This window comes from Mastacembelus armatus, chromosome 3 (genome assembly GCF_900324485.2).
Source record: "Mastacembelus armatus chromosome 3, fMasArm1.2, whole genome shotgun sequence".
NCBI lineage: Eukaryota > Metazoa > Chordata > Actinopteri > Synbranchiformes > Mastacembelidae > Mastacembelus > Mastacembelus armatus.
In genome coordinates this window covers 21,602,989-21,625,886 of record NC_046635.1, presented here as the reverse complement: position 1 = coordinate 21,625,886, position 22,898 = coordinate 21,602,989, and the positions used below count along the sequence as shown (strand labels likewise).

Here is a 22,898-nt window from a genome sequence, read left to right as displayed (position 1 = left end):
AGAGGAGTGTTGTGCTAGTTGAGCTAGCAACACTTGCTAGTTTGCCACATAGTGCTACAGGATTACCATGCCACATAGGCCCACACCATACAAAACAATTTTATTTAGAAAAACAGGATGTTATTTGTAAAGTAGCAGGTGTATGTGTGTATTTATGAATGTGTAAGTAAGGGGGGAGTGCTCTCGGGGGTTCAAACCTACCCTCCTTGGCACTCACAATGATCGATGTGGCCATTTGTTTGGAGTTGCCCACGAGAGCAGAACACCCACTTAAATGATGTATTGTTGGTGGAGTTATTTATGATGCCGGCCCACTTTGGTGCTTGGCGGGTGCATATTGCACAGGTCGTGTTTGACATGGACGACCAAGGAGTGAACAAGCCTGAGACGTGCAGACAGCCTGACCTGAGCAGTGCCTTATGGGCCTTTCCTTAAAAAGTGCTAAATAGCAACCTAGCGCCAGGTGACGTGCCACTGATATTGTGTAATGTGGTGCAACGGGAAGGAGTGGAGGTTGACACTTGTCAGAGGAAGTGGGCGGGTCTGACGATGATAAAGCAGAGCGTCTGCCATCTGAGTACGTGTGTTTGGGGATGGGGCGGGTTGTCGAGTTGAAGTAGGGGTTGATGGGAGACCAAGACAGAAATGAAGAAAGCTGACATTCCCACCTGTTTGTTAGGCACAGTCCCTCTCACTGTCTCTTTTTAATCCTGCCTCCTGTCTTAGGTGGTGGGAGGCGGTTGTCTAACATAGCATCGCCACGTGGCCCTCGTGTGCATGTTTGGCTTTGAAATGCTAATCCCAGATGCAGACGTCTTGTCTCATTTAAAGCCACTGTGTCACTTCCAAGGTGGGTGTCTGACACAGTGCCCTGAGGGACTCCCTCTAATGATCCTAGTCCCCCTGCAGTAAATATTGAAGGGAGGGACAAGGTTTTCTCACATGCTCTGGTATAAAGTAAACTGTTGAAGCAGGTGTGTGTGACCTTCCTATGTCCTGTTTACAAGACCAACATGTGGTCAGAGGGCTCTCAAGTCTTTGCTTGGCTTAGCAGAAGGGCTTATAGTGCCACAGTGATTGTAATCCATTCATTCCTTTATTATCTATATCCGCTTATTCCTAATTAGGGGCACATGGATCTGCTGGGGCCTATCCCAGCTGTCTTTGGGTGGGGGTACACCCTAGACAGGTCACCAGTCCATCACAGGGACACATAGAGACAAGGAACCAAACACACTCACTCCTTTGGGCAAATTAGAGTCATGAGACAACCTGACCTGCATGTTTTTGGACTGTGGGAAGAAATCAGAGTATTTGGAGAAAACCCATGGAAGCACAGGGAAAACATGCAAACTCCACACAGAAAGGCCCCTGCTTAGTTACAAACCCAGGACCTTCTTGCTGTGAGGCAACAGTGCTAACAACTAAACCACTGTGCTGCCATGTTTGTAATTTTATAAATAAATGAATAAAGTCGTTAACTTTGCTCTAGCAATTAATAATTTGTATTTTTTATTTCCGTTGTTTTTACCTGTTGTATTTCCCCTTAACACACATCGTGTAAGACATTTTTGTTGTTGTTTTTACATGTTGTTTTAAATGTCTTTTACCTTGGAAGTCTGTTTTGGAGCACTACACAAATAAAGATCCACTCACAAGGGATAAAACGTTCTGCAAAATCATCATTTAGACAGATTTTCCTTTTCGAAGATATATTGAACTGTTTTCACTGTATTGGAATGATAGATAGATAAAATTTCTTAGTTTTGATTAGTTATATTGATGTCAATGAGCTCTTCTTCAGTGGCAAACATGACAGGAGGAACACTTTTACCTAGATCTGTGGTCTAAGCAAGAAAAAAAATGAATTATTATTATATGGAAAAGTAAACATATGCGCCAATGTGTGCATGTACTGTCTAACCTAGCTTGTGTATGACCACTTTGGCAAGTGTGTGATGAGTGTTGATTGCGTGTCTGGTCATCCACAGAGAGCTGAAGGAACCAGTTCTCTTGGCTGACGTGTTAGGAGACCAGGAAAGGTAAACAGAGGACGGCAGAGTGGGATCGATCCCACTCTCATCAGCTCCCACCTCGGGGCCGTGGCCCGGAAATTGATTGGACCCGCTCAGGGAATAACATGAAGGTTTAGAAAAAAGAAAAGAAAAAAAAAAATCATGCCTCATTAAATGGGAAAAAAGGGGCCTACTTGGCTTTAACGCCAGAATTGCCATGGTGGACGGCTAATACGGGACTAATGTATAGTTATTGTGTCCATCACCTGGAGAGATGACAGCGACTGCCGCAGGGGAGCCACTAGCTCCCCTCTTGGTCCTCTATGCCATCTCAGAGAAAAACTAGCCCTAACAACCACTCTCTCTTTCACACACATTTTCGATCTGTCTGCCTGGATAGGTGGCATTTAGTCAGAGTTCTCCTCTCAGCTGGGTGGCCAGATTGCAAATGCCACATGGCCAGCACTACTCAATCGCTTTAGATGGCCCGCTTTGTGGCTGCCACTGGCCTGCGCAGTGGGGAACAGGCAGCCATGTCAGCTCAAAGTGGAGACACAGGTTGGTTTCTTCTCACTAAAGGACAGGCAGACAATCAGAGGGATGGAAGGAGGGACAGACTGAGAGAAAAGGACGTCCGATATTGGCTCTTGGTGGCTTTGTTGTGTGTTTGAGCTGTAGTGATCGAAGGGGAGTAGATTTGGAGTGTTGAAGGGACCATAAAGGATGACATTTCTTTGAAGGGTGGATTGTATGGAAGTGACTGAGAGGCTGCTGAGCAGTGCCACTGGCTGTGTATTCTCCCTGACATGCCCTAGTCCTTGCATGTCATCCCTGCTGTGATCAGAGCCTTTTGGAAGCAAATGGCAGGATGATTCTGTGCACAGCTTTTACCCAAGTCATATCTCACTCTAAGTTGTTTGTGCAAATAATTTTTACCCTTTGTTTTAACTTGTTTTGGGTGGTAGGTGACTTCCCTCATAATACCAAGCAGCATCCACTAAAAATGACAACATTCACAGTACAATATTTTAGCTGTGTGTATTTTACGTGTATTTATTTTTATACTTTTCAATGGGATGAACAAGGATCCTAAAGTCTTGATTTGAGTTAAAACTTTAGTTATAATTGTTTTTTGTAGTTTTTGTACCACTACAGGTTTTACAGGCTAATATTTTTAGGTGGATAAATGGGGGTTGTTTTACCGTTCCCTCATTGGCACCACCACTTTGCCAACAATCCAGCCTTATTCAAAGGAATGACAAGGCTTCATTTTTTTTTCATGCAGAGAAGAGTTGGCCTGAATGTAATTTGCAGGTCTGGGTGTTAAACACAGCAGGTACACACACATGCATGCCCATGCAGGTTTTCAGATGAGAGTTGTTGGTTTAATTCTGCGCTATACGAATAGGACAATAGGTGCAACATGCATCAAAAAACAGTATTCATATTAACTTTTTGAGACAATTGGAGCCCTCGAGTCATGAGACCCTTTTGGTAGAATTCTAGGCTCTAACTGTGTTGCAATTATTTTTGACTTCACAGCTCTAAGTGGAAAGTGCTGTTCACATTAACTAATGGTCTGTTAGAAAAACAATAAAATAAATTTCAGAAAGAGAACAAGAGCTCTCTCTGTCCCATTTCTTTTTATGCAGCTGCATTTTATTTTGTACAGTTGTCTGCGTCAGAATGAAATGGAGCTTGCATTGTTTTGGGTGCATGATGCTTTGTAGGACGTTTTGGGGGAGGGCAGCTCACAATGTCTCGCATATACATTAGTAGCAATCTTTGACATGCACACTCGCATTGGCAATTGCATGCACAGACGTTAAAGTCATGCACATACCTGTGTAGACAGATACACGCAAAGGCAGAAATACATTGATGCACATACAGGTGCAAACACACAAACATGCACACAGAAAAATACACTTAGATAGGCTACACCTGGCTACACGAAGCATCCTTGTGAGGATTAAATCAGCACTTCAAAGGAACAGGAAACAAAAACACTCCCAGTGGTGGAGAGAGGAGCGGCTCGGCAGCAGCCACTGTCATCACCAGACGGAGCAAGGGAGTGGGAGAGGAAGGGAAGGAGGGAGGTGAATGGAGGATGAGGGGCGGAGTTTTCAGGTGTGCTGACTGGAAGGTGTTTATATGTGTGAATAGACATGAATATTTGTGTCTGAGTATAATGTGTGTGTTTTCCGCACTTGTGTTTGGTAAGGGTGTGAATGAAGTTGCAGGGATGACCAGTATACCTTTTTTTTAAATTAAAAACTGTGTGTTTACTGTTTAATATTCTTTTCAGAGACCCTAAAACTCTAAACCATACAAATTATTAAATCTGCTTTCAAATATTTTTATGATATGCAAAATGTGTATATATAAAAAAAATATATACGAGTGATTTCTTTTTCATGTCACGTCTCACATGTAAAATTTCAAATTCATTTTCTTTTTGCAATATAACTGTCAAAAGCTTTTCTCAGCGTACTCTCAAAGTAAATCATGCAATAATTTCACTTTTTTTAGTAATGATGTTTTTTCTCTACATTAAATGAAATATTGAGCTGTAATGTTTTTACTGCCCATTTCAGAAAAAAATGATTTTTTTCATTTTCTTGGATTAAGCTATGGGAAAACTGTGTCTGAGCTAGCATGTTTATTCAGTGTGTGTGTCTGTGTGCACAGGTGGAGTTTGAGTGGCTGCGGCAGTACTGGTTTCAGGGCCAGCGCTACGCCCGCTTCTGCAGCTGGTGGACCAGACCAATGGAGCAGCTGGAGAAGGACTGGAGGCTCATGGAGACCATGGTAAAGCTTCTCACACTGCTGGCCTCACGGTAGCTCCCACTGTTTACTGAGTATGGTATATATTCAGTTTCAATTACTTCACTAATCCTTCAGTGGTTTAATTAAATGCATTTCTATCTTAATTAGTTAACTTTTTCCATTAGTACAAAACTAATTTTGCTCTAAAATTCAAGTTTACAGGCTTAGCATCCTCAGTCTTGGCTTTATATTAATGCCGTTTTTGTTGAAAACACGTAAAATATCAACAACTGCATTGATTGACTGTGATTATTGTAATATATTAGAAAGCAATATATGATATATTGTCTATAAAAAGATATAACCCAGAAAATGTTCCTTTTAATAATACTGCTTCTAAACTACTTCTAAAAATATTGCTACTACTACTGCTACTATTATTAAAATCAATTTAATGAATCTTTCCCAAAATATGAGGTGCTTTCTTGCTATTATAGACAGTCTGTCATTTAATGATAAAGGTTTTCACTTTTCTAAATGCTCAACATGCCTCTGCTTGTGCTTACACAAACTACACAAGTCATCTGTTGTCCAATAATGCTCCTCACAGGGGGGAGAGTGTTTAAAATTACATGATGTATTGTCCAACTTTGCACACAGGCCTTTATTAAGAATGTGTCATGTGTTTAATCATAGCCTCGCAGCTTTTATTAGAGAAGAATGTGGAGACACAGCTATTGGTTAGAAAGGAATCACTTAGTAATGTCAAACTCATAATTAAGTCACCTTCGTCACACCTCTGTACTCTTCATATGTGCCGCACACACACACACACACACACACACACACACACACACACACACACACACATAAACACACACACAGAGCACTGCAGACGTACAGGACATAAACACACACATAAATGCTTGGTCTCATATTTTCTCTCTTCACACAGGTTCAATTCAGCCCGTCTTATAGCTAGGTTTTAACGAGTGTGTGTGTTTATGTATGTTCATGTGTGTTTAACACCCAGACACCAGAAGCAGCAGGGGGCACTCTTGTATCACTGTAGCAGCAGTAGCAGCGTAGGGAACGAAAGCTCTGTGCTCCTCTTTTCCTCTGTGCTCTCGCTCTCTCCCTCTCACTCTCCGTCTCTTTATGTCTCTCACCCACTCCTGCTGTCTCTGGGAGCTCTCTGTCTCTGTCAGTGTTGAGCGCTGAGCAGTAATCACATCTAATGCTCAGGCAGGGATAAAGACAGGGGCTGGAGGAGAACAGTACTGCTACTGCCGACGCTGCTCGGCTCTAGTCATGGTCTCTCTCTCTTCTTTGCTCACACAGTGGAACAGGCTGGTGTGTGTGTGTGTGTGTGTGTGTGGTTATGGTAGTGGTGGTGGTGGTGGTGGTGGTGGTGGTGATGATGGTGGGGGTTGTAGATAGTAGACGGGCTAAATTCATCTAGAGCTCCACCTCTGGGCCCAGATGAAGTGTGTGATTTGGACCTGTATTTAGAAAAGCGCACCAGTGAAATGTGAGGTCTTTCTCTAACTCTGTTGCTATGTCTATGTCTCTTTCTAATGGGCAAGAAAACCATATCCACTGTTTGTGTTAGTTTGTGTGTCTCTGTATCTTTGTCTAGACTTAGCATTAGGCTTTAAAAAAAACCCCAGCAAATAATAATGTCAGCCATATATCTGTAAAAAAAAAAGTTAATCAATAAACTACGATAATTAAATATAAAAAATATTTTAATATATATGAAAATAAAACTGTGTGGTAAAATCACATTTTTTACATCTCAGAGTACTGTAATGTCTATTTATTTAGTTAAAATTTTTATTATCAGTCTAAATTCAGTTTGATTTCATTTCATCACATAATGTCAAATCACACAAAAGCAAGAATTTCTTCTGCAGAAATGCATATTGAACCTGTGCAAAAATAATACACTGGTGAGCCCATAAATATAATGATTCACTATTGTGATGAAAGACAACATTATTGCTCTGGCAAGCAATATTTGCATACATGCATCGACCTGTGATTCGCTGATGAAAAGCACTTTATAGATGTGAATTATAGATTTTCCTTTTGGAGGTTTTGATAGCTGTGGCTTTTCTGCAGTTAGATTAAAACACATTTCTCTAAATTACTTTGACTTATTTAAATTATGTGGGTTCTCCCCTACATTCCTTTATTGCATATATTTTACATTTGGAAGCTGGCAATTGACAGCGTAGTGTGATTTAGTAAAATATCAGTGACCTACTGTGTGTATATGCCGTTTGCCATTTATTTATTTAGATTTTTCTGTTCTTGCCTGCAGAGTATATTTTAATACAGCATTATTTTTGTCAAATTTGTTATCACCATGGGTATTTTAAAATAACAAATATATGTCTCTTTAAATAGGGGTTATAAAATGACACTGTGCTGTTTTATACACTGTGCTGTAGCAATAAAACAACGTATTGTTTTATTCTGCTAGAATAGCTATACAAACAGCCAGACTTCCTCTCTTTATTGTCATATTTAGCACACAGTGTTTTGGGATGCGCTGGGCTATGTATGCGTTTGTTAGTCTGTATGAAGAATATTGCAATATGGGGGACTAGCTCCTGTTTATGGATACTGTCTCTCCCTGGGGCTCCCTCTCTGCTCCTCATCCTGTTGTCATGCAAATACTCATCCTTCCATTTGAATGACATTCTGATAAAATACATAAATAAATAAAGAAAAGAGCAAAACAAAACAAGTCCACTTGGTTGCTCGCCTCTTTTTTTGTACCTCATGAATTCATGTGGCTCCTTAATAGAAACAAAGAGATGGGCTGCTGATTACACTGTCAAAGTGTAGGTGTTTGGATGTGAATGCACAGCAAAAGTATAACGTGTAAGTGTGTGTGTGCAGGAGATGGTGGGGACAGTTTAGTGTATATAGGGTAAAGGTTGTTTCTGGAGGGTGGAAAAAATGGACATTAACTTAAAGGTTTTACGTTCCCCTGTCTCCAGGGTGCCGAGTCCATTTAGACCTGCATGACTCGCAGCCTGATGCTCCCTCAGGAGTCTGCTATCATGGCTATCATACAATAGTGACATTTCCTTAAACTAGCAACAATGAATAGCTTCCGTCTGACTGACAATAGACAGAGAGTCTTGGCTTTATGCAGAATATTTTAAATACTGCTGTGGCATTTTTTTATCTTTCCTCTTTTCACTGTGGGAGAGCGACAGCGATGAGCCCATGAGCACATCTATTTTTTTTTTTCCTGTCCTGTGCGTGTTTGTGTGTGTATGTGTGCACCATTGATGTTAATGTATGCACTCGGCATGACTTTAATTGATTTAGCAGCTCTGCTTGCATAGTACAGCTTTTTCCCTAATTTGTCACTTTCCTGACTTCTGTGGCTGCTCATCTCACAACTTCAAAAGCCACCGCGGATGCAAAGAGATTTCAATGCACTCCGTCTCCCTCTCCCTCTCTGTCTCTCTTTATGGTTTTCCTTTCTCTTGTTCTGTCCTTCACTCGCTCAACATATCTCTGTCTCTTTCGCACATTTTCTCCCTCATTTGACAGGAGGACGGGCATTGTTAGATGGTGATCTTTTCAACACATATCAAGGAAATTAATCTACTTTCATAATAAATGGGATTCACTCAGTTGAATGCATTTGTATACTTCAAAATATAGAAAACAGGAAGTGGTATCGGGGCCATGTCTTCCTCTACTCCATTCACCTAACTTGTCACTCCCTGTTGTTTGGTCACAAACATATGTGTACATGCAGTACACACACTTATCATTTTTTCATTGTGTACAAAAGTTACCTCCTCTGATTTATAATGAAGGTGAGAATATGTGTAGTGATGCGCTTGGTGACCATTTCATCTTCCCCCCTCGCTTTATAATAACAGTCTTCGGAAACAATCTGGGCTGCTGGAGAGGGCTCCAGTGCAATCATACACAGCCTGGCCCCGGTGCCATCGATAGCTGATTAGGTTATTGACCTAGTGTGTGGAGAGTGGGTGCTCAGGTGGGGCTGGGTGGGGGGGGGTTCAGGCTAGTGAGCTGTAGGCAGAATCTGTAGAGAAAGTGACACAGAGAGCGGGAGGCAGAAAAAAAGAGCGAGAAGCGGGTTGTATGTGTAGTTGGGGGGAGGAGGGTGAGGGGGTCAATGTAAATGTTATTGCTGTGTGAGCTCATTTGATCAAAGTCCTGGAAAGGTTAAGCGAATCCAATCTGGTTTTGTATGGCAGAGTGGAGACACAGGCGCTAGGGAAGAAACCCTCAGGACGGAGAATGGATTATCATATTGGCGCTGGAGTAGCAGGGTCCTCCAACGGACAGTTTACCCTGCCCATAATGCGTTTAGACAGCAATTGGCCTTAATAACCTTTATTGACTTCAGCGGGTCAGTGCCAAGAATCTAATTATCAAAGTGTATCAATTTCATTGGAGTTTAGAGTTGCACCGCTCAAAATAATTATTTTAAGGTCGGGCCAGGGCAATTAATCCCCTCTCCACTTATTTGATGGGTTTGTAAAACATTATAAATGTTATGGTTTCTGTTGTGCATTTTACCGTAAATAATTTCAGGGTGCAATTTTTTGTAATGTATTATTTGGAAAGCTTGCCGTACTGGTCCAGCTTAGGGATAAAAGGCAGCATATTTCGAAAGCTAGAGGCCACAGTTGAATCATGTTGCAAATGTTTACCAGCAGTCATTTTTCTCTTTCGCTTGCCATTTTACTTGCACAGTCGAGCAGAGTTTTATACCCACTTTATATGCACACATGGAGCACAGATTAATTATAAGTGTGAACTAAGCAGTAAACTGTTTAAAGACCATTTTTATTGCTCATTATGAAGCCATTTATTATCTCTAACATTAAATTACAGTGTTTATGCATCATATTGTTTTGCATTTTAAGCTCTGTATCACACATATAGGCTGATACATTTATTATTTTCCAGTTCTTTTCAGTTCTTACACACATACATGCTATTTGTATATTTTTTTCTGCGTGTACACAACTAGGTTTGTGTGTTTTTGCACAGTGTGTCCATACTGTGACTTAAGAAAACAAATGTAAACCTGCACGATATTTTATCCTTCATTGACAGTCAATATGGTGCTACCTGGATAGTAGTAGCTGTTTTGCTTATCACACAACATAGACTAGAGGTCTAATCCGCACCTTCATTATTGCACGGCCTTGTTTACCCACGGCTCTATATTAGATTGCTTGCTTTGCCCTATTTAGACAGAGCTGTATAAAAAAGAAATTACTCAAAGATTATTGTTATTATTCATTTAAAGAGGAAATATATGGCTGATAATACATTTTACATCACACAGCAGCTTGTGGTTGAAAATATAAAATGAAAAGAAGCAGGAAGAGACATAGAGAGAGAGAGAGAGAGAGTGAGAAAGAAAATGTAGCGGTGCAAAGGTATTTGCAATTCTCTTTGAAGTCCCTATTCAACAGGGTAAGCTGAATTTTCAGCAGTGCCTGATAGTGTTCTACGTAAATGCTTAAACCCCTTTAGAGAATTTTCATGGGCAGATACGCGGTGGCTTGAAGGGAGCGTTTATGTTACCTGGAGCCATTGCAGCCTGCAGCTTTGTACCTAAAGATGTACACTAGTAGTGAATGAAATCCCACAGAGGTTTGTCTATGACAGAATCTGCAACATCACTGTAAACCACAGCGAGGAAGAAAAAGGAGCTATGAACAGGTTTAACCCTGTCACTTGTCTGCTATCGTCTCACAGAGGCATTTAGACACAGGAACACAGGTATAGAAGGTCAAAAACAATGACACAGATGCACTAATAAAACACACACACACACACACACACACACACACACACACACACACACACACACACACACACATATGTTGATTCCAATGTATCCATTTAGTAAAGTTTAAAAGAACCTTTATGGTGAAGGTACTTATCCTGTTTTCAGTGAACACATGGGATTAACAGTTTTAAATGGTGACTCTTAATGCATTTAAATCATTTCAGTCTTTCGCCTTTCAGTATCACTTTTTTCAGTCAACTGTCCTTGGTTTATTTGGAAGCCATATTATTTAGTTTTGTCAAAGTCCGTAGCGTTTTACTATCTATTACTGTCTGCTAGTTAATATAGCCTGTTACCAACTCATCTTTTCTATGTGAGGACGATCCCTTGTGGAGCATTTAGAATGATTAAAATGATTCCTCATATATGTGTGTAATTATTTCTCAATAATAAGATGCGCCTCATTGTGCCCGAAACCTTAGGCAAGGAGAGTTGCGTTTTCATTCTTATGGTAGACTCAGACCTGAGCAAACTTCTATTGGGCATGTAATGTATTGGAATTTATTAGAGCCATCACATAACTTATGTCAGCCCTATGGGTCAGGTGAAGACCACAAATTAAACAATGCTATTGTTTTACATCACTACCATTTATCAAAGAAAATGGCAACATTTCTAAAAATCCCTTATTTTTTTGTCTTTGTACCCAGGACTAGAGAACACCTCATCTTTACAAAGAGGGGGTGTGGAGCTTTATTGACAGTGGTTTGGATAATTTATTTTGTTTGTCTGTGAATTGTGATGTTGACAGTGTTTTTACTGTATCAGCAGGCTTTGAAGGCGGCTTGTCTCATCTTCTTAGAAAACAAATGAGCACTTTACAGAGACTGATCTGCCTTATCCGCTTAGCAGCTTCCCCAATCCCTGCATTTATTTATTTACTTACTTATTTTCTTACTCATTCATTTACTTACCTCTGTACAGATTTTGTTTGATTACCCCCCCCCCACCCATAGCCACCCCCTCCTCTTCCTATCCCTTTCCTCATCCTTGGCCCAGATCAGCAAGATAAGCCTTCAGAGGAGGGGAGATAACATCCATTAAAGTGGTAAAGAGGAATTATGGGGCAGCCCAGATTAATCACTGCTCTGCTTAATCGCATTCAGTGCGGACAGCGGGGTTGGCTTCAGGGCCCAGCTTCTTCCTGTGTCATACCAACACAGAGGGAGATGCAAGGAAAGAGTGTGTGTTTGTGTGTTATAAAAGCGCCTTGATGGGGGAGAAAGTATAAAAAGATGAAAGAGAGATTTCAGAGCATCTCATAGCAAAGCCCGCCCCACTTATAGCTGACTGGAGACATTACTACTAACCAGCACTTGACATTTAATTATTCTAGTACTTTGATCCAGGTGTAATTGTTTACTCTCTTAGGTAACTGTGTCAAAGTGGTAGAATATAAAGAAAATACCACAGACACAAGAAAACACATTGATTTGTCACTAAAAACAAAGAAAATTACTTCTCTTGTTCAATCTATGTTGTTTAGCGAAGTGTTAATCTTACTGAATATTAAATTCTTGGCCAGAGATTGTCAATCACTTGTTTAATTTTTCTGGTGTTCGTGGTATTACACACATTGAGATGTGCTGAGCTCTGTAAGCCAGAGTGAACAAAAATAGAGCCCTCATACTCTGAACACACACTTGTAATGAAATCAATTGAATCTGAATCTGGATCCTCATCAAGTCCTAGTGGTTGATATCCTTATTATTGTTTATCTGCATGTCAGCTCAAATTCATTTCACATTTATTTGTACAGCCTCTAATCACAGTCCCCGTCTCAGAGGGTTTTCATACCGCCCACACATATTGAAACAATAAATTAAAAAGATTAATGGAAATGAAAACTATAGGTCCTCAAAGGGAACAATAAAAAAAAAAAATCCCACACTAAAACTATTTAGGGATAAAAAATATAACATACCTTCTTAAGATTTGAAAAGGGCAGATAAAGGCAAAGAATTTTCAGAAAATATTCAAGGTCAAATCCTTGACAAATCAAGAAACAATAATCAAATATGACTGTGACACCAAATGACCCCTTAGGCATAGGAATAAGGTCTTCAGTGTTGTCAAGATTTGTTTCTTTTTTTTTTTTTCAAATTTTGCAACTAGTGCAGAAAAACAGCAACTACTTAGTACCTGAGTATGTGTCTAATTCTTCAAAAGCACTAGAGCAGCTATCGTGTTCAGGGTTTTAAGCATATAAAGCCTTCTTTGAAAACAATGAGGGGAGAGATGGGAAGATGGTGTAAAATTGCCTGATACACTTGAAGAGAGGCAAAGAAAAGGAATATATCTGGGAAAAAAGGGTTTTAATGATAATTGTGTACTTTTTTGAGGGAAGGTGGAACTAGGAAAAGAAATGAGGTAGACGGGTTTGGCATTTCCAGAGTTGAGGGGAATAGAGAGATAACAGTTTAGATTTAAGCTGGAAACAGAACATGTGAGAGAAAGTAAAACAGAAAGAAATGAAAAGCTGATGTTGTAGATGGGGGTATGTGAGTATAGTCAGGAGGAAGCACGAGTCCTGGGAGTATTCTGGGAAGTTTCATGCCTTGTTTTTTTTTTTTTTTTTTTTTTTTTTTGTACATGCACCTTTCAAAACAAAGCATGTACAGTATAAAGCAAGTAACCCAACAGAGATCAAACCTGATATGTCTGGTAAAGCAGATTGTGTCCTATGTGAACGCTGTAAGGAAAATCCCATTTTTTACAGCCCATGTCTGTTTTTGTAGTTTTAACCATCAGTACTGTTTCTTACGTTAACCTTCTACTCACCAGTTTCTCTACTGAGATTCCAACACTGGTAGCCAGTACTACAGAACAAGAGCTGTTGATATTCAGAGAACACCCCTTAAATGTGTGGTATTCCAGGTTTTAATTCATTTTTAAGACTAGAAATATGCACACCCAAAGTATCAGTTATCATCATCTACTGTATAGTTAAACTGTCAAGAAAAAAGTTACTGTGCACAGTTTGCATTGACTTTTACAATTGAGTATTTAGAATAACTTTCATCTATCCATCCATCCATCCATCCATCCATCGACCCATTTTCTATACCCGCTTATTCCTTTAACCAGGGTCACAGGGATCTGCTGGAGCCTAATAACTTTTACCTTTATTTTCATTGGATTGTGTGACCACTCATTTCTAAGCTAGGTTTAGTAGTTTACTCATTAGTCACGTTATGCCTAAATGTCAGAGTGCAGTAGCAGACACAAAGCTAGAAGCAGCTTTCACTTTATCAAGCAGTTTTTTAGGATTTCCCACAATGGTGAAGCTGAGAGTGGCCATCCTTCCAGGTAGTTCAATGCTTCCATTCTCCTGTTCTCCCTTTGGAGATAGAGCGATCTGACGGGTGGTGTTAAATGGGTGAGATGTAGGACAGTGTAATTAACGTTAGTCCTTTAGTGGGCCCCGCCTCGCTCCGCTGGGAGCGCCCGATATAGCGCTCATTAATTCCTATTTGTGTGTAATGAGAGGGTCATGTTGGATGTAATAAATGGCTTTTTTATTTGGGTGAGAGCTGCAGGGCCGCATCCTCTTCTGGCTAACAGTCTCATAAACACCCTTTAGCTGCTCTCATCTGCCTCCCTGCTTGGGGAGCAGTCACTCATACACATACACAATAATACTCACACACAATATTATTCCAAGCAGTGAGTGTTTGTAGGAAAAGTCCTCAGGGGCTGTGTCTAAATACTGATCACCCACAGCACACTGGTCACAGAGCAGAATTACTATTGTGGTCTAATTTGTGGAAAGATTAAACCTAATATCAATGATAAGCAAACATAAATGCCATGAAAGGAAGCTTGAACTTGACTCTTTTGTGTCAAGATACAATGCACTATAGGTATTTTAACTCAATATATTTAGGCACATGATGTAACTCCAAATCCAAAGTGTGCTTTTTTTTCTTTTTAATTAAATTATGTCAATATACTCAAGAATGGGATTTTTTAGGGCATCCATGGTTTGTGTTGAACATGCAGTGTTAAATGTAAAAACTGCTAGAGAGTCTGTGACTTCTTGGCTAGATTGAAGTGGACAGCATCTTACAGAGTATATGAATCTGTAATCCAGTTATATATATCTGCTTCATGGTTTGTGCCATTGTCTATTACTGTATAACCGTGTAGTGTGGAGAGAATTGTTTAAGGCAACAGGGCTGCCAGCCTATATCCATTGGGAAGCATTCGATTGAACACACTTCTGTTTTTTGCCACATAATGTAAAGTGTTTTGCATTATCAGTACTTGGACTGTACTGTACAATGATGCCACAAAGAACCTACTCACAAACCTTAATTAGTAATAAAAATGCAGTTAAATGAGCTTGTCTCTTGGTGATACTACACTGACCCTATGGCCTGCAAATAAGTACACAGTGTTTTTATTGTAGCGAATGTACCATTAAAAAAAAAATCTTAATGTTGCCTACTTTAGATAGTCATTCTTTTCCACTGTACCTCTATATGTAATTTATATTTGATGTCAGTAATCTGCAATAAAAGAGGTTCTGTTTAGTTTCACTACAGCAGCCTGCAGCCAGATGCAAAAACTGGAGAATCGCTACACTTCAGACCTCTTGTAGTAAATCAAAACTTTGATAGCCTTGCATTTCAGCCCCTGTAGGCATACCCCTCCTCTAAAACAAAATTCCTCTGCGAGCGTCTCTAGATGGATGGAATCCATTTTTATTGGTTTAGCATTTTTGAAGACTTGAAGTATGGTGCAGTGTATATAACACTCTAACTCCAGGGCTTAGAAAGGCTGGCTTTGGCCCCAGTCAGCAAAAAGCTTTCTACTGGCAGGAGAGTGAGGTGCTGATCACAATCTGCTATCTAGCTAGAATCTAGACTCAGCTTTCATATACTTAAAGAGAGAAAGGGGGTTTTAACAGAGTAGAAGGTGCTTGAGTGTCACGCTCGTCGCAAACATCTCTGTCCAACTCTGTCTTCATTGTTGTGAATTAGTCAAAGCGCCTCTCAAAGCTTTCTCATGATGGATGGATGATGCATTCTTGCCAGGCCAGTGAAGAGTTTGCACAAGTGTGCGTCCCCTGTCCCATCCTGATGGAGAGCTCATTCAGACTACAAACTATGTAGTCCAGCCATTAGGACCAACTGGATACACACTCCTTATCATGAGAAAGAGACAAAAGCCTAGCAAGAAATGTCCTGGTGAATTTTTATGTGATATTTGTGGACCCATTGGAATACGACCAAACAACAGATGCCTTTTATTCTCACCACCAAAAGGGAATGCCACAAAAGCCTGTGAGTTCTGCTTCATTTGACCCTGTGGAAAGCATATGTGCTTCCGTCCCGCTTATACTCTGCCTAGAAGATGGACTGCTGTTGTGGCCATAGAATGCATCCCTGCCCACTTGACTGTGTTACAATGGGTTCAAACAAAATCACTTGTCAGGGGTCTTCCCTCTTTGGGAGGGCTCCCCCATCACCCAACCTTTTGTCACTTCAAACGTGTTACTCTGATATTTCAGACACATTTTTCTAATGTTTTACACTCCATATAATCTGCTGTGTGTAGCGAAGCCCATTTTACTGGCTGACATAATTGATGGTGCCCACGACCTTGCAAGGGTCAATTTGGCAGAAAGGGCTTGGTTTCTATCACCACGGAGATCACGAGAACACATAAACGCACCCCTGACACACACAAATGCACAGACAGGGAGTAAAATTAAGGCTCTCTGGATGTCCTAAGAAATTTGAATATCTTGTTTTATTGTATAAACATGTAGATGGGCTTTGAATATAAATAGGTATAGAATAGATATCTTTCTAAAAATTGGTACAGAAAACTGTAAAATATCCCTGGATTGATTCATCTGTTATTATTGTTGTTGTTGTTGTTGTTGTAGGATTAGAAATAAAGTGACTTTTGGTGTAATCCTGGAAAGGTCCCTGAAGTTCTCCTTAAGATTCATAAAAACTATTTAACGTTGCACAGGTGATTATGAAGACATACACATGCACAATAAAAGAAAATGCTTCCTTGAATCATCTTTGAGAGAACATTTTATAGAACTATCTACTGACATTTTCTTTCCTGATTTTTTGTTGTTAAAATCAAAGGTTGTGGGGCTTTAAAGTTGGGGAGACAACTGTGACCAGCAATGCTGACACCCTTCACTCTTTCCCTACACACACACACACACGAGTGCATGCACACAAACAGGCGTTATCAACCAATCTTACATAATGGAAACTGAGTAAATTTAATTTCAGATATGCCTCAATTTTAAGCCATTTGTAATCATGTGACAGCAGGCAGACGGCAGAAAAACACACGCGCACACACACTTTTATGACTTCAAGTCTGATGTCACAGAAAAGTGAATGTGGTCTGGGTTTATTTCTTCCTGGACTAATATAATTTTTCCACAAGTGGAGACCCCCACCCCCCTCAAGACTAAAGTAACTCTGTGGTGGCATGCAGCATGTAGGGTTTGTCCAGACTGGAATTGGCCTGGGCAGGATCACAGCTCCCTTGTTGTTTATATCAGTGAGCAGAAGCTATCCATTACCCTGAGCAAGGTGCTTGATGCCTTTTTCCACCAGCGGTCAAAGTGATATTGGTTTCTTGTATTAGAGGGGAGAGGGAGATGGACACAGCTAAGAGTCTGCCAAACTCCTTTTCCAAAGGCCAGTGAAATAAGCTTAAACTGTGGCAAAAGTTGCTGGAGGTAAATGAATGTATTACAGTAACTGTAAAGGAAGAGATTAGTTACTAGCTGGTAAATAAAAGCATTAATAAAACAGAAACATAATTTTATTTTAGCCACATAAAATGGTGAAGCTCATAGCAAGATCAAGATCTGACATAATGGAAATGATAAACAAGGTTATCAGTGGAGGATCTTAATCTAAACCTTAGGTAAATGCTATGTTATACAAAGAATATCTGTACTGTTTAGTGAATTAGTCCATTTGTTTATAGATCCAGATTACACATTTGAACCATGGCCAGAAAGTTAAAAAGGCTCTTCTGCAGTTCAATGGTAGATTTTTTTTTTCCGAATTGCTGCTTACTCACTATAGTGTAAGTCAGGTTTGATTAGATTGGCTTCTTTATGCAGTAAATGTCATTTTTAATATGCACCAATTTCATGGAGGTTTTAAAGTTCTTGCATGCCATTACTATGAGTTAAAGGCCCCAGTGGTGGCTCGCCAGTCACAAACAGTAGGATGGATTACTAGTTAGGACCATGTCTAGCTCCATATGGGCACACAAACATGTTGGCACACAGAGTGACAGGGGAGGCTGCTGGCCTGTCGCTGGGCCTGTTGCACATGCTAATGGCAGGGAGACAGGCCTGGTGGTTGCCAGGCTGACAGACAGAGGTGCACTTAAGAGAGGAGGCAATCTATCACCAGCCACTAGCCAAAACCCAGGGAATGTGTGGTGTTACTGGTGAGTTTGTTTGCCACCAACCTTTTTTAGATAACCATCCATAATTTGGATTGTCTATTCTGGGCTCTACACTAACCTTTTCTTTAAAGAACTGTAAGGTGAAATTTAAATTTGTAAGTGTTTGTGGCCTGCAAATATAAAAGGATTTCTTTATAAGAGAGTGCCAGTGAGCGTAACAGTACTCTGGGTCCCCTAAAAGTATTGGTCTAAAGTCAGCCATGGCATTTCATTGGGTGTTAACTGTTTCCTGGTGGTCAGCTAGAAGCTGTTTTTTATTGAGTGTGAACCTTGAGTTCTGTCTATGTCTTTTTTTAACCTTTCTTCCTTTGAGCACTTGTCTCCTAGCTATTATGTGACCTGTCACTGCTATTTGCAGCAACAAATAAGTTTCCTGTTTTATTATTTTGTATTGAATGACTGACATGTTGTTATATGATGGAATAGACAGATGCTTGTTGGTGTTAAGATACAGTCCTACCTTGAGGTGTTAGTGAGGCGCCCCAGGCTGCCCTCCAGCCAGCTTTTGCTTGGAACGCTATCATCACTCCAACTCTCCACCAACCAAACTATCACCTTCAGCTTGGCTGCATTTGTTTACCTATCCTGCTCCTGCACAGGGCCAGAAATGTTTATTGCCTATCTGTAGTAAAATATATGGGGTTGAGTTTGGGGTCTGGGGACCAGATATAGGGGTATCAGGTCATCCTTGTCCTCTCGTTCACCTCTTGATGTGCCCTGGGTGATGTGGACATATGTGGTTAGCAACAGGCTGGGAGATGTGGAGGCTGAGGACAGCTACTGTCATCAAGGGGTAAATAGAAGGGAAGAGAGGGCAGATTAATGTTAACACAGAGCCAGAGATAAAGGGCTGGGGTCTGGCTAAGGCTGACTGAGGCCAGGCTTAACCAGTAAACAACCAGTGGGGTGTCTAAATGACCTGGGGATCAGCCTGGGGCAAAACCTGAAGGCCTCTCTCAGCACTGGCTCTTTTAAACACAAGATCATACACACAGACACTCTGGTACGCAAACACACATGGCCACATTTTCATGGATAGGATGCTTGGTAACACACACTCACATCATTAGAGGCTCTCCTACAATCACATAGAACAAACATAAAAGGAATCATACACACCCACAAAAGTACATGCACTCCTCTAAAGCTATTGCTGCTGGTGTGTTTATTGTGTTTAATGGAGTAGGTGAGCAGACTTGAAGGTTTTGGCAGATGTTAACACTCGCACTGAGTTGGGTCGAAAAGCTTGGTGATTTGTATTTTGGCAATCAGTTTATAGGTTCTGATACACAACAAGGGATGATGTACAAACGTGATGTATTGTCTTAGTCTAACAGTTCATTTTTTGCTGTGGCTTCAGTTTAATTTTGTTCAAAATTAAGCTGATGGGACTGTGCTGTCTTTCCTTTCATGCAGCTTTGAGAACAGCTTAGACACACACAGAAACACACCAGAGCAGGTTTCAGATCAACTACGAATCACTTACTCTTGAGCGCTGTGCTTGAAACATTCAAACTGTGCTACATGGCCACCAAGGCAGTATGATGTCTATCAGCTACGATGGTGATACAGTCTGAATGCACTTTCTGGTTCTTTCTTAGCCTGTCACTCATTCCAGGAGGACAGGGTTTGATCCAAACTGAAAGATACAGTTTTCATAGGCAGTACAGCTGGCCCTGCTTCCTCCTGGTCACCGTAATCTTTGGTGTCTCCTCCGAGTCAGGTGTAATCAGTCACAAACCAGCACGTGTTTTGACACCTGTCCTGTGTGGTGTGGAGAAAGTAAGCATATTACTCTGTCTGAAAATCACACTCATCTCCTTTGGAGACACATAGAGAGGCAATCAAACCTATCTTCACATGAATTAAGACAGACAGGTGGATTGTCAAGGAAAGGGATTAAAAAAGGGAGAGGGGAATAAATGAAGGTTCCCTTACATTGTGGGTTTTTTGAAAAGAAGGTTGGATGACTGGGGAGGCGAGTGACTGTTAATGGGAAGAAATGAACGTGCTTGACTGGTGGATGTGACAGGAAGAGACTGTTCTTAACAAGGCGTCAGAGTCAGTCAGAGTTACAGATCCATCACTTCTCAGAGGCTGGGAGAAGGAGGGGGGAGATATTTAAGGATATTCAGAGAGGGAAAGAGTCTGTGAAGGGTAGAGAAGAAGAGGGAGACGGTAAGGGGAAAGAGGGATTTGAGTGTGGCTGACAGCACTGCATTTAATTTGGGCTGCCAGATCCTTTTTCATTTGACTCCTTCTCAACCAGCTTAGAGGCTGTGGAGGACTTGGAGGCGAAGGTTTGCCAGGATGTCTCAGATTAGCACTGATGTGCCACGTCACACTTTAAGCCGGCCTGTAATTCATGTTCAACAGGGGGATACTCACACATTACACTGTGCTGTGCAGGACGTGATTAATTGACTCACACTCTAATATTGGGTGTAATTTGCCCATCCTCTGATGTGAAACTGACTTTATACTAGACTTACTGTATGTCACCATCCCAGGGATGTTATAATAGAGTCTTTGCACAGAGCTGTGTAATTTCTAAACTGAGTATAGAAGCTCAGAGATGGAGGGAATTGTGTCAGGTAGTCTTTCCATACATTTTCATCCATCCATCCATTATCTGTACCTTCTTATTCCTATTTAGGGGCACAGGGATATGCAACACGTGCTGGTTTGTGACTGATTACACCTGAGCCTATCTCAGCTCATTCCGGTGGAAGGCAGGAGTATACAGGTCACCAGTCCATCACAGGGCCACATATAGACGAACAACCACACACACGCACACTCAATTTAGAATCACCAATCAACCTGACGTACGTGTTTTTGGGAGGAACCCAGAGTGCCCGGAGAAAACGCACACGACCACAGGGAGAAGATGCAACCTCCACACAGAAAGGCCCCTGTTGGGTTTCCAACCAGGGACCTTCTTGCTGTGTGGCAGCAGTGCTAACCACCAAGCCACCATTTGACAGAGCCAAAAGGCTGATTGTTTTCAAGGATGTACCTGGTAAACCAGTCGATAAATGTTTTAAGAAGCCAGTTTTCTTTTGTTTTAAAATACATTTAGATAGGTTTTGGAATGGCTTTTTCCCCCCCAGTGGCTCAGATGATACAATTGTTGTTTATGCTTCATTTCATTTACTTCCTTTTTTTTTTAACTTCTATTTTTTTCATCTACCCTGCTTCTATTTTTCAGACTATGCTGTTCCTGACTACAGTGGAGGAGGAGGACCAGGCAGCGGAGGGAAGGAGGGAGATGGCAGAAACTCTGCTGTCTGCCTTGACAGACAGACACCAGCAAAGACAGACATGGAGAGACAGGTAACACAATGCACCACCAACTTGGTTCTGTCTGTTGGACATCGAAAAATAAATCTCTGACAGATGTCTGAGACAGATAAATTCTAGTGATATGTAGCAAGAGCATAATCGAAACACCATCAATCACAGGAACTTTTATTCCAAACTTATTTTGGAAATTAACTTCTTACTGCTTAATATTTTAAATCTTAAATGTTCTTGTTTTTTACACAAAGACAGCGCATATTCAGGTTTTACTGCAGAACGCTCAGAAAAGTGCATATAAATGTGTGTTTTCTATTCTAGTTCCTATAAACAAGATCACAGGAGATCTATAAATTGTTCATGACAATTTCATTGGTAAAAAGTGCAGCATGTTCATGTTGTTTGTAGAAACCAGCCAGCGGTGATTATTAGCTGTTTCAGTGAGAGAAAAGTATGAGCTTCCAGGCTCAAACCCTATAAATAACATAGGCAAACAAAAAAAACATTTACTCAAAGTAAATTATACTGTGATTTTACTCAAGTTAAACCATATTCCTAAACAATCTGATTTCATAAGGGTAAAGAGTCAGCAGGCAGAATGTGAATATTTATATAAGCATCAAAACCAATAAATAACAGACACAAATATTTAGCAAACTTTTTATGCCTTCCTCAATTAAGGAAATGGGACACAAAAAACCTTAGGTGCACATGTGACTACAGTATGATTGCACACAAAAAGAGGTTACAAGCAAGCGTGATAATTTATTTCACTCACTGCGACTAAAGCTATTGATATTGATATGTAGAATGATAGTAACACTAAATGGTTCGTGTTCATGTGTAATTCAGCAATTGTCATCACACCCTGAATAATCAGAAATCACCACAAGGATTATTTGAATTTCATTAAGTGTGTGTTGGCAATGATTCCTTCTAAAAATGTGAATGTGAATTCCGCAGGTATCCAGTGGTGTAGTTGGCGTTTGTTTGTGGTTCGTGGGCCTGGCAGCTATCACAGCTATCACAACGACACGTGTGTCTTGGATAAGCTTAGTCACTTCCTTCCTCCCAGATAAGGGCAGAGAGAGCAGGGATTAGAACACTGACCATTCATTCAGATAAAGGAGGGCCTCACACACACACCATGGTGTTATTTTAGCTGTTCAGTCTCTCAGTCACTCTCCCCCTCAGCACTAGCAGGGACACACACAAACACTGGCATGCATATATACACTAGCATTGTATTCACATAGGTTTTTCTGCTTATTGTCTCTATCAGCAGATTTGACCTTAGTGTCACAGAAACAGCCACACTTTGGACCAGACATGTTCCAGAGCTTAAAGAGGGAAAAAGCGCCAGAGGCGGAATACACAGACTAGAAATTTCTATAAGCAACTTTTTTTTTTCTCTTTTGAAAGATTTATGTTAATTTCCTGCTGTGTTGCTGCCCTCATCTTTCCACAGCGCCCCTCTG

General features: G+C 40.7%; 1 protein-coding gene across 6 annotated transcripts in view; it reads left to right on the top strand.

The window, feature by feature from the left end:
- The window catches only part of fto (FTO alpha-ketoglutarate dependent dioxygenase), a 115,128-nt gene that overhangs the window by 30,801 nt on the left and 61,429 nt on the right, over nt 1–22,898 (top strand). For 5 of the 6 annotated variants that reach the window (XR_003294830.1, XR_003294829.2, XM_026293215.1 and 2 more), the window contains exons 7-8: nt 4,707–4,826; nt 21,332–21,456. Coding sequence is in view for 4 of the 6 variants with exons in the window: in XM_026293215.1 (XP_026149000.1) it covers nt 4,707–4,826; nt 21,332–21,456 (245 nt within the window). In the remaining 2 variants the exon portion in view is untranslated. Of the gene's footprint in view, nt 1–1,991; nt 3,002–4,706; nt 4,827–21,331; nt 21,457–22,898 lie in introns of those variants that run through there. The other variant, XM_026293219.1, reaches the window with a different exon arrangement.